Source organism: Heloderma suspectum, chromosome 2 (assembly GCF_057233095.1).
Source record: "Heloderma suspectum isolate Gila_16-S chromosome 2, 16-S_ref, whole genome shotgun sequence".
Classification (NCBI taxonomy): Eukaryota; Metazoa; Chordata; class Lepidosauria; order Squamata; family Helodermatidae; genus Heloderma; species Heloderma suspectum.
In genome coordinates, this window is record NC_139459.1 from 139,294,079 (window position 1) to 139,311,559 (window position 17,481).

The 17,481-nt window shown below is 42.8% G+C and overlaps 1 protein-coding gene across 1 annotated transcript; it reads left to right on the plus strand.

Annotated features, from left to right (window-relative positions):
- Nucleotides 1–1,868: 1,868 nt before the first annotated feature.
- Nucleotides 1,869–12,534, plus strand: DNAJA1 (DnaJ heat shock protein family (Hsp40) member A1). Its single transcript, XM_084835017.1, has 9 exons — nt 1,869–2,012; nt 2,870–3,015; nt 4,063–4,240; nt 4,914–5,018; nt 5,159–5,386; nt 7,889–8,003; nt 9,066–9,181; nt 10,211–10,311; nt 10,572–12,534. The coding sequence occupies exons 2-9, from the start codon at nt 2,884–2,886 to the stop codon at nt 10,788–10,790; spliced, it is 1,194 nt and encodes a 397-aa protein (XP_084691143.1). The 5' UTR covers nt 1,869–2,012; nt 2,870–2,883; the 3' UTR covers nt 10,791–12,534.
- Nucleotides 12,535–17,481: the final 4,947 nt, after the last annotated feature.

The following is a 17,481-nucleotide window of genomic DNA, read 5'->3' on the forward strand; positions in this document are numbered from 1 at the left end:
CTACGTTGCAGAAGAATTCTTCATTTTATTTTATTTCAAGTTTTTGAATGTAAAAAGCTTTACTTAAAAATGTAGATTAAAAAAAAATTGGAGCAGGTGTGCTAGATTATTTTAAATAACCATCCTTGTAATATCAGTTGTATATGTAGCTAATAAAAAGGAAGCCATGTGAATTCAAAAATTCACAGGCAGCCAAGATACAATATTTGATTTAATATCAAATATTAATATAATGCACATTACAAAACAATCTCATTAACAGCACAGCCCTATACATGTCTACTCAGAAATATATACCATTAAGTTAAATAGGGCTTAGATTGTAGCCTAAAGAGGTGATTCTGTGAACTCAATGGGATATTTTTCTGAGTAGACTCAGTGCAGAAGTTTGCACTGTGAAGGACAATCCCTTATTCCAAAACACCCCCCACCACTGAATGTAGTAAACATTACAGAATTCAACTTAATTTTGTTTTGCTGTGGCAGATGTTTTTTATTTCAGGCATCCAGTTCCTCATTTTAGAAAAGCAACCTGGAAGCACTATTTGAGAGTTGCTGCAAGCCCCTTCTAAAAGTGGTGTTTAAAATCCTATCTTCTGCTGGTCCTGAAATATTTATGTTATGTCTGGTACTTGAATTGAGTCAACATTGTGTTGTATCATCACCCTGTCATAAGCTGGTTTATTCATTCAGAAGAAAACCCTACTGGGTCTAACGAGACTTTGTCTTGCAAATATTATAATATCAGTGTTAGAATATAAACGTGCATCTCAAATCCGGGTAAATTTATATTTTGAAGGTGACTTAAAAATCTAAATAAAGTATTTAATAAAGTAATATATAGCTATGCAGAGTAATCCTAGCCCATTAAATGCCTGGGAATAGAGGTACATCTTAACCTGCTGCTGAAATCTTAAGCTAGCTCTCCCTTCCCAAACTGGTGCCTTCCAGATGTGTTGGGCTACAACTCCGGTCATCCCTAGCCAGCGTGCCCCAAACCACTGAACTAGCTTATCTATCTAGAATTGCAGCCCTTAAAAGTTGGGTGGAGTTGGAAGAACACTTCGCTAGAGATGCAACGCCATTGCCATTAAGGTCATATCAACCTGATCCAGTTTTAATAAGCTGCTTGCGGAACTGGGTTGACACCACCTCATCACGAATTGGCTAATATTATTGACTGCTCTGCCTGGACAATTCGCTGCAGAGTCTAGTTCGCCAGATGGACTGAGCTCAAGCCCATAGAAGTGGTCCTGTGAATCGCCTCTCTTGCAAATATAAAACCAGTGTTGGAATATAAACGCGCATCTCAAATCCGGGCAGCTCCCATGATTCCCCCACCGCGCCATGCCCATTAAGACAGTTTTTACGAAACACACAACTCAAATAAATTCCAGGTATTGGAGGCACGGCACACTGCGAAAGCACAAGATCCCACATTTTGGGTGGCCTAATAGAGGCACTGCCTCAATACGGACGTCGGAGTTCGAGAAACAGCGGATCGCTGAGGCCCGCCTTGAGGCCTTGCACGTCAGCGAACCGCTCCCGCGCAGCAGGGAGCTGCCGCCACAAAGAACCGCGGCTTCTTTGTCAGCGCACCCGTCCTCCCCTCGCCCCGTTGCATTCTGGCCGTTGGAGTCTGCTTCTCCCGCGCCAAAGAACGGCATGAATGCCTGCCCTCGGGGCATGATGGGATTGGTAGTGTTCGGCGGTGATGCAATTGCCGGAAAGTCTATTGGAAAGGAACTGGTGTCACGTCATCGTTTCCAGAAAGCCGGCGAATACCAGCGGGAGAAGGTACCAGCAGCGAAGGAGGCGGGGTTTCCGGGAACGGGCGGGGTTTTAACTCCCCGGATGCTGCCTAGCCTGAGACCGGCTCGGAACTTTCCAGAAAAGTCGCGGTCGTCTTCTGTGTGTGAGAGAGAGGGGCGGGCGAAGGCTCGACTCGGCCTCTCTGGTGGTAGATTTGCCCTGAAGCCAGCCTCTGTTTCGGCCCAAAGCGCGAGCGTGCGGTGAGTGGAAAACAAAAAGAAGGCTCGCCGCGCCTCCCCCCCCCCCCGCGGGTATTGTACGGAGAACGCGCGGGCGTCCGGGCAGTTACGCGCGCGCTAGTGCGCGTGTGACTGAGACACCGGGGTGGGGGGAGTCAGGCGCGCGCCGGGTCAGCTGACGCCGGTGTGTGTGGGGGGGGGGGAGGAAATGTGGCAGTAAGAAAACGGGAGGAGGTGGATGGGGGGCTTTGTTGGGCTGGGCAGGACATGAGGTGACCAGGCCAGAGAAAAGGGAGTCCGATGGAGTGCTGGGGCTGTCCATTGTCCGTGAAGCATGCGGTGTAGAAAGGCAAGGGGCGCCCTCTGTGTCTTCTGTCGGAGGAAGGTGATGTTGCTGAAAGGGAAGTGGGGGAGGGGAGGGAGTAAGGCGCCTTAAGGGCTATCTGGCTGCCAGGCCTAGAGGAGACGTCTTCGTAGTCATGGGGGAGGCAGGCAGGCGTGTGTGTGACGGTAATGGCTTGGGAGCCTTGTTCAGATAAATGATGCGACGGTAGATTGCCAGATCAAGCTTGAGAAAAATAAAGGATGCTTTTGTGGTAAGGTGGTTGTGTCACAGATGGTAGTATGAAAATGCAGACATACCCTGTTTGTGTGTGTGTGTGGGGGGTGTTGGATTAACAGTGCGGAGAGCAATGTTCCCCTTTGGGAGATAGAATCATAGAATAGTAGGGTTGGAAGGAGCCTACATAACCATCGGGTCCAACCCTATACGTGAAGGTGTGGAGGCTCTGGTGATCTCTCTAGCTTACTGGGTTTGTCTGATGTGTGTTCCTGTTCTCATTCACATTGTTATCCTTCCCTGCCCCATCCCCTTGCAGGTATCATTTGCACCATGGTGAAGGAGACCACATACTATGATGTGCTTGGGGTAAAACCCAATGCCTCCCAAGAGGAACTGAAAAAAGCTTATAGGAAACTGGCATTGAAATACCATCCTGATAAGAATCCTAATGAGGGCGAGAAGGTAAGTGTACAAGCCTCCTCCCCCATGAACTTTCTGCTGATTAGCCTTCTGGAGAGCGGTGTACTTTGCTGCTGTTCTTATTGCACCTCATGACTGTTAATTTGGAACGGGTTGGATTATGGTAGCTAGTCCCTAATCTATATCCCAGGGGTGGGCACCTTTGGGGGATCCAGGGCCAGTTTCCAGGCCCTTCCCCCAGCTACACTCCTGCTGCCAAATTTTGGCAGTGTGGCAGCCAAAGGATACCAACTTAGAAGTGACAAATTTAGCTTGCTTTCAAAATGTCGGCGGACCACCATTTTTTTTAGGAGACTTTGCGGCAGGGGCTGCACTAGAGCATGGGGTGCTGTGTATGGCCAACTCCTGAAACTGTCACGAGAATGTGGCAATCATAATATCCTTGATATTTTTTCATATTACATGGGTGCATTGCTCCTGCACTATTGGCTTTAGCGTGTGATTTTTACTCTGGAATTTGCAGATCGATGGTTTCTAGCGTGGAGGGGGAGAGCAAAGAGCTAATATTGCTAAATAACAAACAATTAGTACCTGGAGGCTACTTAACCTTTATAACACTCTACCTGTCCCTTCTGGTGTAACCCCTCCCTTCTCCCACAAGGAAATATGAATATTGAAACATGTATATAACTTAATCTAAGATCTGTTAACAACTGAATTTCATATATTTGCTTTTGAGGAGCTTTCAGAAGCCTGAAACTCAACATTTCATATAGAGAAATTCAGAACATGACTTCAGAACCTTATTCTGAAAGTTCACAAATAGGAAAGTTGAAAATGTTTATCTTTAAAATCTTACATTGAAGCCAAACATGATTTAAAAGGCTTGACATTATTCTTGAACATAAGGCTAGAGTGTGTAAAATGGGTTTTCCTTAAAGTTGGCCATCTTGCATTGGATTACAGTTGTATATGACCAGCTAGGTTTCTGAGCGGTGTTAAGTTCTGCTAGCGGCACGAAATAAATGCTATAATAGTGGAAGTGATTTTCTCTAAAGTGATTAAACTTTTGATTTTTTAATGTTGTAGTTCAAACAGATTTCTCAAGCCTACGAAGTCCTTTCTGACCCCAAGAAAAGAGAGTTGTATGATAAAGGTGGTGAACAAGCTATAAAAGAGGGTGGTTCTGGAAGCAGCTTCGGATCACCCATGGATATCTTTGATATGTTCTTTGGAGGAGGTGGAAGAATGCAAAGAGAGAGGAGAGGTAATGCATGACTTCCTTTGAACTAGTTCACGGAAATGATTGTAGATCAGCTTTTCTTGCTTGATAACCAAAGAGGATAGCTCCCCAAAGTCAAGTGAAGGTGCCTGCTCTTGCTTCAGCTGGACTTGTTTTAATGGTAAGGTTATTAATGAATTTATTACATTTGATGAACATTCGTCACTTTGGCGGGGTCCAGTCGAAAGAAGCCCCAATGAGAATGGGGCTTTACTAAAACGTTCACTAATAGTATTTATAAAGTGCCTCAAACTCTGGTAGCTGGAATTAACTAATGTTAAATCTTCAGGTACATAAATGGTAACAGTTAAATTCTAAAACACACTGTTTATATTGCATTCTGTGTGGGTTTCCTGACTGATGTACAACCTGATCATATATAGGCTTACTTGGAAATGTCCCACGGAGTTCAGTCATGCTTACTCCTTACCTAGTAAATGGCCACAAGATTGCAACTTTGATTTCTCAATAACATCAGCTCAATAACTTTTTGACCTTGCGTAGTGTCAGCTGCAATCCAAAGTGTCTCCTGGAATGGCTTCCCAGAATGCAGAAGATGTTGATGTCTTTGATCAGCAGAAATTTGTGTATGGAAAAGAAACTCTGAAATTACTCTGAGATGCAAGTCATACTAGTCCTAACATGCCTTTCTTCACAGGTAAAAATGTTGTTCATCAGTTGTCGGTAACTCTAGAAGACTTGTACAATGGAGCAACACGAAAACTGGCTCTACAGAAGAATGTAATTTGTGACAAGTGTGAAGGTATGGTGATACAAAACCTCCAGTTTCTTCTTTATCGGAATGGGAAAAAAAACCCATTCACAATCGCAAGAATGTGAAGAGAAGGAAACGTATCTAGTCTTCTGGGTGTGTGTGTGTTTTCTTTTTATGTTATTCTCTAGGCCGAGGTGGTAAGAAAGGTGCAGTGGAGTGCTGTCTTAATTGCAGAGGAACAGGCATGCAAATAAGAATTCACCAGATAGGACCTGGAATGGTTCAGCAAATCCAGTCTGTGTGTATGGAATGTCAGGGCCATGGGGAGCGCATCAGTCCCAAGGACAGGTGTAAAAGCTGCAATGGAAGGAAGATCATTAGAGAGAAGAAAATTCTGGAAGTTCATATTGATAAAGGTATGTTTTATTTTGGGTCTGCAGTTCTAAATTCAATTCAGCTATATTATCTTTGTGGGAATTTGTATGGAGAAGGTGGACCCAGGAATTTCCACAAATGTAGAGGAATCTGTGCTACTGCAGCCTACTAGGTAAGAGAAGCAGCCTGAAATTATTTAGCATATCATTGCTGTTAGATCACACAAGCAATCGCACAAATGATAATCTGGGGAAGTGGGAGAATTGTGGAAGTGCCTATACAATGGAGAAAGGTTGTTCCACAGAAAACAAAGGAATTGTTGCTTCTAGCAGTGAACTTGGTGGTCCCATGCCTGTCAGTAGGACAGTCAAATTGGCCTATTTCACTGGGCTATCTACAGACAAGGCATGGCTTTATGGATACTTGAAGAACTTTCAAGGTAGGCAGAAAAATATTATTTTATAAACTTCTTTTTAAAAAGGCTTAACGGGGCTGAGGGGGTTGACAAACTTTTTGTGGCTTTAGTAGCCAGCCAAAAATTCTTAGTCCCCAGGACCAATCCCTACCCCAAGAGGCGGATCCTAGACCTCATACTGCACCTTTGAAATGCAGCCCAAGGTTAGGAACAAGCTGACATACCTCTGCTGTCCTCTCCAGCTTGGAGCAGGAGAGCAGGCAGGTTTGCTCTCCTGCTGCAGTTTCTGGGTGGTACAAGCTTCATCCTTGTAGCAGGTGCAGAGGCAATGCAGTGCATCTTTGCCTTACCTCTCCAACTCGGAGCCAGAGATTTGAGGCAGTGGTTTGTTGTGGTTTCTGCTTGTTCCAGTGTTGGGAGGATGCCTTGGGCTTGTTTATTGGCTAGAGACTGACTGAACAGTTACCATGGTGAGTGAGATAGTTAAACCCTCAAGACTGAGCATGGTCACTGCTCTTCAGGAGCCAGAAATACAGGGCAGCTGTGTACCAGTTGTGGGGGAGGGGAAAGCATTTGCCTGCCCAAGCCATTAACATAGTATCCTGGAGGAGAGTGGAGGGTTGGAGGATGTGCTAAAAAAGTCCTGTGGAAGATTTATTAGTTTTGGAGGCATGCTTCCTCCAATCCTAACTAATCACTTCCTCCTGAACTTTCAACTGAGGTGAATGGAACTTCTACCAATTTAAAATATCCTGGAATGGGGAGTTAAAGTAGAGATGAGAATACTCCCTTCTGCATATCATATCACTCCAGTTTGGGGCTAGATGAGCAGCTTCTTGCTTGCCTAGCCTTGAGCCTCAACAGCCAGCTTTAAAGGGAAATTGCACTATAGTGCCAGGCTGCTGAAGTTCAGCATTTAAGTGAGCAGGAAGTTTAATCGTTTAGCCCTGGAGTTAACAGACTTGCTTTATTGCCCTATGGTGGGGGGAAGCAGTTTCTCAAATATTTATCTCCCTCTCCAGCCCCACTTCAGAAACATACAGGCCCCCAACTTGTAACTGACTGACATGAAACTGCTGTCTTAAAGAAATTACTCAGGTTGAGTTGCCTGAGCAAAAGTATTATTTGTATATCCCCTGGAGCACCTTCCAACTAGAAAGTAGAATAAAAAGCATTGTAAGTTAAATTAAAGCACCTTCAAACTAGAAAATAGAATAAAAAGCATTGTAAGTTAAATTCTTTGAAGTGCTAGATTCTTCAAGCCTGACAGCATTGTAAGCTATTCTTTTGACTCTTCAGTCAGAACATGTGTAGCATCTTGTGATTAAACCCTTACAGGCTTTGCCTTAGCTAAGTGGGTCAAGGATAGTCAGATTGACTATAGTGAATGTTAACAAGTGCCTATCCAGTTTTACAAGAGGCATAGGCAGGACAACAATTAGAAAACAGGATGGAAAATGCTTCCCATAGTTGGTGCATTAATTGTGTGTATCTAATGGGTCCGAAGAATATTGTGGGAGTGTTGCATGGCTGCCATAGTGACTCATCAAACATTTAGCATCAGGTTGCTGTGGAAATCATGTGGTGTTTGGATGGGAGCATTTCTGGAGAGGTTAGAATTGCAGTGACAAACGCCTCTCTGCCGAAAAGCTTTGGGAAACATGTATTAACACACTTATCCCACCTTTCCAGTTCAAGACTATCAAAATGGCTTATATCAAAAGATAGAGAACAATTAAAAACAGCAAAAAAATAGGGACAAGGCAGCAGATAAAGTAACAGTTGATCATGCATAAATATCAAGGTGGCAAAAAATAGATCAAACATGAAGGAGCAGTTTAATTATAGGAATACCTAGATCTTCTTAGGATGTGCTAAGGAATGCAATTCCTTTCTAACCTGTTCTTGGTTCTAGCTCTACTTCTGCCACACCAACTTAATCTCAAATTCCTAGTCTCCCTTTTCATTTTTCTGCCTCTTTAACATCGGCTATATGCAAACATATAGTAATATTGTACCATTCTTGTGCAATAGTGAGGAATGCTGCAGCCTATAAATGCCTATAATACAGACTAGAATGTGAAATTTTCTGCTGTTTCTCGGTTCTTATGTGGTGCTTATGCAATAGGAATGAAAGATGGTCAGAAGATAACTTTTCATGGCGAAGGTGACCAAGAACCAGGGTTGGAGCCAGGAGATATCATAATTGTTTTGGATCAGAAAGACCATTCTGTGTTTACAAGGTAAGTCTGTAATCGTACTTTAGTAGCCCTGTTACTTAACCTGTCATCTTCTGTAGTTGCTATAGCTCTGCCCCTGGTTATTAAATAGTTCTGTTATGAAGATCTATCCCTTCATGCATTGCTGCAGTACTGTTTTTTCACAACTTCCTGGTTCTTTGTTTTGGGAAATAATTATTAAACTGTTCTCACAGTATTAAATGTTTATTCACAGTAATAATGGTGTTTCAACAAGGTCAGTAAAATAGTTTCCCCTTTTTTTGGATCGTTCTCTTTCCCTTACGGAAAAAATCAAGTTTTTAAAAAGCAAGATTGCCTTACTTAACCCTTCAAAGTCCTCTGCTGATTTGCTGTTAATTAATTTATATTTACTTATTTAAAGTATTCAAAACCCACAATTCATCTACTGTGTATCACTTTAGATCAAGGATGGGCTTGAAAATGTTGGGGATGAAAATGACCCCCAGACCTCCTGCAGTTGCGCACTCCTGGTTTAGTTTATCCATGCATGCTTGTGGCTAGCTTTCCAAAGTTGTGATGTGCATGCATTTCCATGGAAATCAGCAGGAGTGATTGGATATAGTTGCCCTTCAGTTACCTACATTCTATTAGCATTCATGCTCTTAGAGCAAACCTAAACCTTTAGGCATGAATCAGATTGCTACAACAGCATCTAGAACCCACCTTAAAATTGTGGATCCCTACCCAGTTGATAGATTCTCAGCAGAGAAATGAGAGGCTCTGACCTCTAGTTCGGGGGAGCCAAGTACATATGTGGCAGTAGTAGGACAAGGGAAAGCTGAGTGTGTGACCACCTGAGGGCAGCCAAGTGACACTGCTTTCAATGCTGCATGAATACGAGTCTTTTCTACAATTAAATGTCTGAGTGTTATTGTCACAATTAAGTTCAAGATTTGTACCTAGCCCCTTTACTTCAGCAATACTCTTATCTACCTGAGCTGTATTGTGGCAGTTGGTTGTGCCCTGTCATCCTGGAATTGCTATCCTGCACCATTTGATATATAGCCCTGCAGTTTTGTGACAAATCATCCTCTGTCTCTACAGGCGAGGTGAAGACCTGGTCATGTCTATGGATATCCAACTTGTTGAGGCACTGTGTGGCTTTCAAAAACCAATTGCAATGCTGGATAATCGAACAATAATCATTACTTCCCATCCTGGTAAGTATGTATTGCTTTGATAAAACATATGTTGGGTATATTGATGGTAAAACTTTGAAGTAATGGAAACTTGGAGATAATAATTACCTAGAATCCCTACAATCAAGTGAACACTATAAAGTAAATATGTAATCATTGTGATCTCTAGAAATCTACTCAAGCCTGTGGAATGCGAACATGTGAGTCATCAAATGTGCTATAACTGTCAGACTGCAATCAAACAGAGTGGGTTGGATCCAGAATCTGCCTTCCATGAGAGGAAGGGCTATGCTCATGGAAGACCCCTCTGCCCAGTGTTTGAGGATCCCCCTCCCATGCCCTCTACAACAGCTCACCCAGGATATCCTGGCTCTGTATAGCATTTTCAGGGGGCTGGAGGGCTGCAGTAGGGTAGAGGGGGTCGGAAAGTCCACTTCTGCCAGTGTGGTTGATCCAGTTTAAATCTGGATTCAACCCTCTCTCCATAAAATCTAGTATTCAGTGTAATGGTGTACATCTAATTTCTAGAGTCAGTATCTTTGCACTGAAACTCTTTTTGCCTTGGATTATTTGATAGAGAAACGGCACGTTTCTTTGCCACAATGAACTAGGAACTAAAGCTTTCAAGTAGATCTTAAAAGTTTCCTAACATGATATTAACATTAATTCCTAACATTAACCCTGGTTTGGTTTGTAAGCAAGGCCTCTTCCATTTGCCTCTATAGACCACCTTCCACTTCCAACAACTGCTGATAACCTTTTTACGACATCTTAAAGCAGTTTTGCTACACTTTCTGATTTGGATCCAGGATGTGCCTTCCGTGGACAGAAGCAAAGTGCCTCTGTCCAATCTTGGGGGGATCCCCTCGCACTACAGCTCACTCCACTCAGCAGGGTCCCCCAGTCCTCTGTATAGCATTTTCAGGGGGCTGGAGGGTGTGCAGAATTTAACTTCAGCCAGCCCAGTTGTACATGCTTAAATTTAGATCGTCCATTGTATTATGTATAAAGTCTATTGATGACAGCACCTTTTATCTTTTCAATTTCTAGGTCAGATTGTTAAACATGGAGATATTAAGTGTGTACTGAATGAAGGAATGCCAATCTATCGCAGGCCATATGAAAAGGGTCGCCTGATCATTGAGTTTAAGGTAGGATGTTGCAGACTTAAGTCTGAAGTTGCTGGTGATTCAATGAAATCTCTTATACAGAGAAGAACCTTCCATATACTCCAGAGAATGCTGGCTTGTGAGGGTTACACTGTTTTTTAAAGAAATCACAATGAATTGACTTGCATATTATGCAAACTAACCAAATGTGTCTTATAAGCTTCTGGCTGCCAAACCATATTTTACATGCCATGAATGAATGATGTGCAAGTGAAGACACTAATCGTATCCCCTAATTTCAGGTGATCTTTCCAGAGAGTGGCTTCCTTTCCTCAGATAAGCTGTGTCTATTGGAAAAGCTGTTACCTCCAAGGCAAGAAGTGGAAGAAACTGAAGATATGGATCAGGTAGAGTTGGTGGACTTTGACCCATCTCAGGAAAGAAGACACCATTACAATGGGGAAGCCTATGAAGATGATGACCACCATCCTAGAGGCGGTGTCCAGTGCCAGACATCTTAAAATGGCTTCATGATTCCCCTTGTGCTGCTTGTCCTGTATGTCAGTTGTGGATGAGTAAAGGACTAAAGTTGCTAAACTCTCTCAAACTTGCCATTGTCCCTGTAATATTTAAACCTAGTTGTTTTTAAATCAAGTTAACAAATTTAAATCAGTAAAACTCTACACTTCAATCAAGTTGGAATGATTTCATATTTCCATATGGCCTCCTAAGGAAACCAGAAGACAATTTTGCTCTGGCTTTTTTATTTTATGCATCATAAGTGTATTGTGTGCAAATGCACTGGCTTAGTATTCAGTGATTTCTGTTTAGTATTATAAATTATATTCCTTAAGTATGCACATGTATTTATGATTCGTGTTAAAGATGTGAAATTAAAGTTTTGTATTCATCTGCTTCTAGATACACTGATGTGTTTTGGCTGTACTGTGGCTGGTTCAGGCTTTACAAGGCATCTGCATGGCACTGTACCTTCCTGCCCTGGAAAGTTAAAGATCTGCCCCATCCCACCCTAAGCTTTAGCTAGAATGCTGTGTAAAATTCCTCTGTTAATATTATGCAGGATCCTAGCATGGCTACTGGGTAGAAGAGCTAAAAATGCAACCTGTGTAATGGCTCATGTGGGATGAAAATCAAAATGTTTAAGGCTTGTGAATAGGAAATACTTGGCACGTTGACAATGGCAATCATGCAACGGAAAAGTAGCATGATTATTCTTAGTAATGGTAGAAAACTGTGGAACATTTGATTCTTAATAGGAAAGCTTGATGAATTGACCTTATTACATAATTAGGTTTCAGTTATCCTATTTTAACGCAATTCAGATTCTTCAGTTGTATGAGAACTTGCAGAAAGCTCCTTGCTAGCGTTGGCTCACTATTGAACTAGTCACAACAATTCATGATAGTTTTTTGTGTGCAATTAGTTTCTTAAAAACGCTACCTCCACTATTGGCCATTTCAAAATGTTACCTGGTATTCACACGGTTTGCACAAATTGTGACAGTTTTTGGGTTAAATGAACAGAGTATGTGAAGAATGGTGGGCAAGCCAGTTCCACTTTCAGTTAACAACCGAGGAATACCCTGTTCCTGGGTTGTTTCATGACATGTGAATCTCGAAAGCCTGAGTGGTTTATAGGTTAAAAAACCCAGAGTTAACCCAATAACAGAACCATGGGTAATTGTTCCTAGGTTGATTAAAAACAGAAATCGCTCAGATGCTCCACTTGATCCTGGCAACTCCTGGGTTAAACATAGGAATTGCTACATTACCTGTGAACTAGGTCATTGTAACTTCATGGATAGCCAGTACAGGCTTGTATTCCAGTTCATAACTGGACTTCAATAACTGGGGGAGGGAGTAATACTGATTCAAGTGCCTCTTTTGAGAGGCCAGTGTACCTAAGTTGACCCTTGATCTTCTAAGAATTCCATTGCTAATGTTTGATAGGCAAGCCCAGCACTAATGCTGTACATACAGAGTAAGCGGGCTGACAAATACAGCATTCCAGTTCCTTACGTAGTTTCAACACAGGTCTTATCCATTTTGAAGCTTTAATGTGCAACTTCTCCCTAGTCCCTTGAGTCTTTGGCAGGGGTTTGATTAAGTTATATAGCAAATTATCATGGTCCTTGTGATAAGGATGAGTTAGTGGAATTGAGTATGTGACTTAAAATGCTTGCATATTGTACTTTAAACTGAGTTTCAACCCATAGTGGGAAAATAAACACTGTCCTTACTTCTACCAGCTCCATCTCTTTTCTTTTTGACCTGTGTTTTCTGCTCACTCAATGAAGGTATGTTAATGAAGTGAAAAATTCTGTCTTGGAGTCAGTGCACCTACTACAGCAGATGTCTCTTGGTAGTGCCCTGGTTCAGACTTACTAAACCATGATTTAATGTTCCATGCACAAGCCTAAGTGTTGTGTGCTTCTCCCACCCACACCTGGACATGAGATCAGAAGCTTTTGTTTGGGTTTTTAATCTGTATGTAAAGCACAAGTATTACTAATAAACTGCAGTTTACTACATCCAAACCATAGTTAATCTGAGCTATGGTTTAGGGAAGCAATTTAATAAACCACAGTTGAAGTTGGCTTGTTTCAATAAACCAGTTTTAAGACAAGATAAGTTGGTTAAAAGCAGAGCAAAAGCTTCTGATCTCACAGTTGTGCTCATGGAGGGGTGAATGTACAAGCCTAAGGCTTATTCATGTAATCCTAAACTGTAGTTCAGCATCATGTGAAAACAAGGTAGCTATGTGTCATGCCACTCTGGGAGAGAGCAGAGGACAGGAAGGCCTGGCATGCTATGGTCCATGGGATCATGAAGAGTTGGACACGACTTAAATGCTGAACAACAATGTGTCATGCAATGCATATGAGTTATTTGAACATGTTAGGCTATTTCAAAATGAAGCATTAGGTGGCTTCACCGTAGAGGGGACTATTTTTAGCAAAAGGGTTCACTTCTCTCAACATAGAAGACTGCCTTTGGGAGTCTTTGACCAGCTTTTTTCCCACTTGGCCAACCAATCTATGCTTTCCATTTTTGACAGGAGTCAAGCAAGGATTTGTCCTGACCTACAGTTGCAATCAAGATTATTCAACCCCCATTGCAAATCAGGTTGATTGTCGAAATTTACAGACCTTCAGCAGTTTGCAATGAACAAATCAAACAAAAGCAATTGAAATAGCTCAACACAACTAATGCCTCAAGTGGTTTCCCCAAATTCAACTGAAAATGCAACTTCTAATGACTTCACCAGTCTCAAAGGTATTCAACCCCCTGAATAGAATCCCTCACAACAGCACAAATACGCAAACAGGTGTTGTCTCAAGCACACTTGATGCAACTAATCAAGGACTTCATTAGTTGCACCAGGTGTGCTTGAGCTGGAGCACATGAAATACCTGAACTGGCGAGGGGTTTGTTGAGTGTCACAGTTGACTACATGTTAGAAAAATGGCTATGTCAAAAGACTGGGCCAAAAAGTTAAGATCATTGCCCTTCACAAACAAGGAACAGGACACAAAAAGATAGTGAAGGCATTGAATGTTCCTAGAGACACTGTTGGAAGCATAGTTCGCAAGCTCAAAAATAAAGGAACAGTGGTTACACTACCTGGATGGGGCAGAAAAAAGAAGCTATCAACACCTGCAACCAGATTTCTGAGAAGGCAGGCTGAGAAAAACCCTGGAGTGACTGCAAAAGACGCGCAGCAAGACTTGGTGGCAACAGATACTGAGGTTTCAGTGAGCACAGTAAAGCGCGTACTAAACGCAGAAAGTTTCCATGCCAGAACTCCAAGATGTGCACCACTACTGACGCAAAAGCACAAGAAATGTCGGCTCCAATATGCTCAAAATCATATAAATAAGCCACAGAAGTTTTGGGGTTCTGTTCTGCGGAGCGATGAAACAAAACCAACTTTCTGTCCTGATGGATCAGTGGTATGTCTGGAGGAAGAAGAATGAAAGAACACTCTGCCTACAGTTAAGCATGGTGGTGGCTTGGTGATGCTCTGGGGCTGCTTTGCATCCTCTGGCACTGGAAACCTGCAGCGTGTGGAAGGTAAGATGGATTCATTGACGTATCAGGAAATCCTAGGAGAAAACATCATGCCGTCTGTGAGGAAGCTGAAGCTCGGGCGTCAGTGGACCTTCCAACAGGACAATGATCCCAAGCATACCTCAAATTCCACCAAGGCTTGGTTGCAGAAGAAGTCCTGGAAGATTCTACCGTGGCCATCACAGTCACCTGACTTGAACCCCATAGAAAATCTCTGGTGGGATTTGAAGAAGGCGGTTGCAGCATGCAAACCCAAGAACATTACTGAACTGGAGACCACTGCTTATGAGGAATGGGCTAAGATTCCTGAGGAACGCTGCCAGAAGCTGGTGTCTGGCTAGGCATCTCATTTGCAGCAGGTCATAACAGCAAAAGGGTGCTCTTGTTGTTCAGTCGTGTCTGACTCTTCATGACCCCATGGACCATAGCATGCCAGGCCTTCCTGTCCTCCGCTCTCTCCCGGAGTGTGCTCAAGTCCATATTCATTGCATTGGTGATGCTATCTAGCCATCTCATCCTCTGCCGTCCCCTTCTCCTTTTGCCTTCAATCTTTCCCAGCATCAGGGTCTTTTCCAGGGAGTTTTCTCTTTGCATTAGGTGGCCAAAATATCTGAGCTTCAGTATCTGTCCTTCCAATGAGCAGTCAGGGTTGATTTCCTTTAGGATTGACTGATTTGACCTCCTTGCAGTCCAGGGGACTCGTAAGAGTCTTCTCCAGCACCACAGTTCGAAAGCATCAATTCTTCTGCGCTCAAGCCTTCCTTATAGACCAGCTCTCACAGCCATACATTACTACTGGGAAAACCATAGCTTTGATTATACGAACCTTTGTTGGCAAAGTGATGTCTCTGCTTCTTACTATGCTGTTTAGGTGTGCCATAGCTTTCCTCCCAAGGAGCAAGTGTCTTTTAATTTCATGGCTACACCGTCTGCGGTGTCTTGGAGCCCAAGAAAATAAAATCTGCCAGGAAGTGATGGGGCCAGATGCCATGATCTTCGTTTTTTAATGTTGAGTTTCAAACCAGCTTTTGCACTCTCCACTTTCACCCTCAACAAGAGGCTCTTTAGATCCTCTTCACTTTCTGCCATTAGGGTGGTATCGTCTGCGTATCTGAGGTTGTTGATAATTCTCCCAGCAATCCCCGGCGTTTCTCATGATGTACTCCGCATATAAATTAAATAAGGAGGACAACAATATACAGCCTTGTTGTACTTCTTTCCCAATTTTGAACCAATCAGTTGTTCCATGTCCGGTTCTTACTGTTGCTTCTTGACCCTCGTACAGGTTTCTCAGGAGACAGGTAAGGTGGTACTCCCATCTCTTTAAGAATTTGCCAGAGTTTGTTGTGATCCACACAATCAAAGGCTTTAGCGTAGTCAATGAAGCAGAAATACACATTTTTCTGGAATTCTCTTGCTTTCTCCATGATCCAGCGAACGTTGGCGATTTGATCTCTAGTTCCTCTGCCTCTTCGAAACCCAGCTTGTACTTCCAGTAGTTCTCGGTTTGCATGCTGCTGAAGCCTAGCTTGTAGGATTTTGAGCATAACCTTGCTGGCATGTGAAATGAGCGCAATTGTACGGTAGTTTGAACACTCTTTGGCGTTGCCCTTCTTTGGAATTGGAATGTAAACTGACCTTTTCCAGTCTTGTGGCCATTGCTGAGTGTTCCAAATTTGTTGGCATATTGAGTGCAGCACTTTAACAGCATCATCTTTTAGGATTTTAAATAGCTCAGCTGGAATACTGTCATCTCCGCTAGCTTTGTTGTTACTCATGCTTCCTAAGGCCCACTTGACTTCACTCTCTAGGATGTCCGGCTCAAGTTCAGTGACCACACTGTCATGGCTATCAGGGACATTCAGATCTTTCCTGTATAGTTCTTCTGTGTATTCTTGCCACCTCTCATCTGCTTCTGTTAGGTCCCTGCCTTTTTTGTCCTTTATCATGCCCGTCTTTGCACAAAACGTTCCCTTGAGATCTCCAATTTTCTTGAAGAGATCTCTAGTCTTTCCCATTCTGTTGTTTTCCTCGATTTCTTTGCATTGTTCATTTAAGAAGGCCTTCTTGTCTCTCCTTGCTATTCTCTGGAACTCTGCATTCAGTTGGAAATATCTTCCCCTTTCTCCCTTGCTTTTCGCTTCCCTTCTTTCCTCAGCTACTTGTAACGCCTCCTCAGACAGCCACTTGGCTTTCTTGCATTTCTTTTTCTTTGGGATGGATTGAGTTGCTGCCTCCTGAACAATGTTACGGACCTCCGTCCATAGTTCCTCAGGCACTCTGTCTATCAGGTCTAATCCCTGAAATCTATTCCTCACCTCCACTGTATATTCGTCAGGGATATGATTTAGGTCATACCTGAATGGTTTAGTGGTTTTCCCTACGTTCTTCAATTTCAGCTGAAATTTTGCAACAAGAAGCTCATGATCTGAGCCACAGTCAGCTCCAGGTCTTGTTTTTACTGACTGTATAGAGCTTCTCCATCTTTGACTGCAAAGGACATAATCAATCTGATTTCGATATTGACCATCTGGTGATGTCCATGTGTAGAGTCGCCTCTTGTGCTGTTGGAAAAGAGTGTTTGCTATGATCAGCGTGTTCTTTTGGCAAAATTCTATTAGCTTTTGTCCTGCTTCTTTTTGTACACAAAGGCCACGCTTGCCTGTTATCCCGGTGATTTCTTGATTCCTACTTTAGCATTCCAATCCCCTATGATGAAGAGGACATTTTTTTTGGTGTTAGTTCTAGAAGGTGTTGTAGGTCTTCATAGAACCGATCAACCTCAGCTTCTTCGGCCTCACTGGTTGGGGCATAGACTTGAATTACTGTGATGTTGAATGATTTGCCTTGGATTCGTACTGAGATCATTCTATCATTTTTGAGATTGTACCCCAGTACTGCTTTTCCCACCCTTTTGTTGACTATGAGTGCTACTCCATTTCTTCTAAGGGATTCTTGCCCACAGTAGTAGATATAATGGTCACCTGAATTAAATTCGCCCATGCCTGTCCATTTTAGTTCGCTGATTCCCAAGATGTCGATGTTCAATCTTGCCATCTCATGTTTGACCACCTCCAGCTTACCTTGATTCATTGATCTGACATTCCAGGTTCCTATTGTT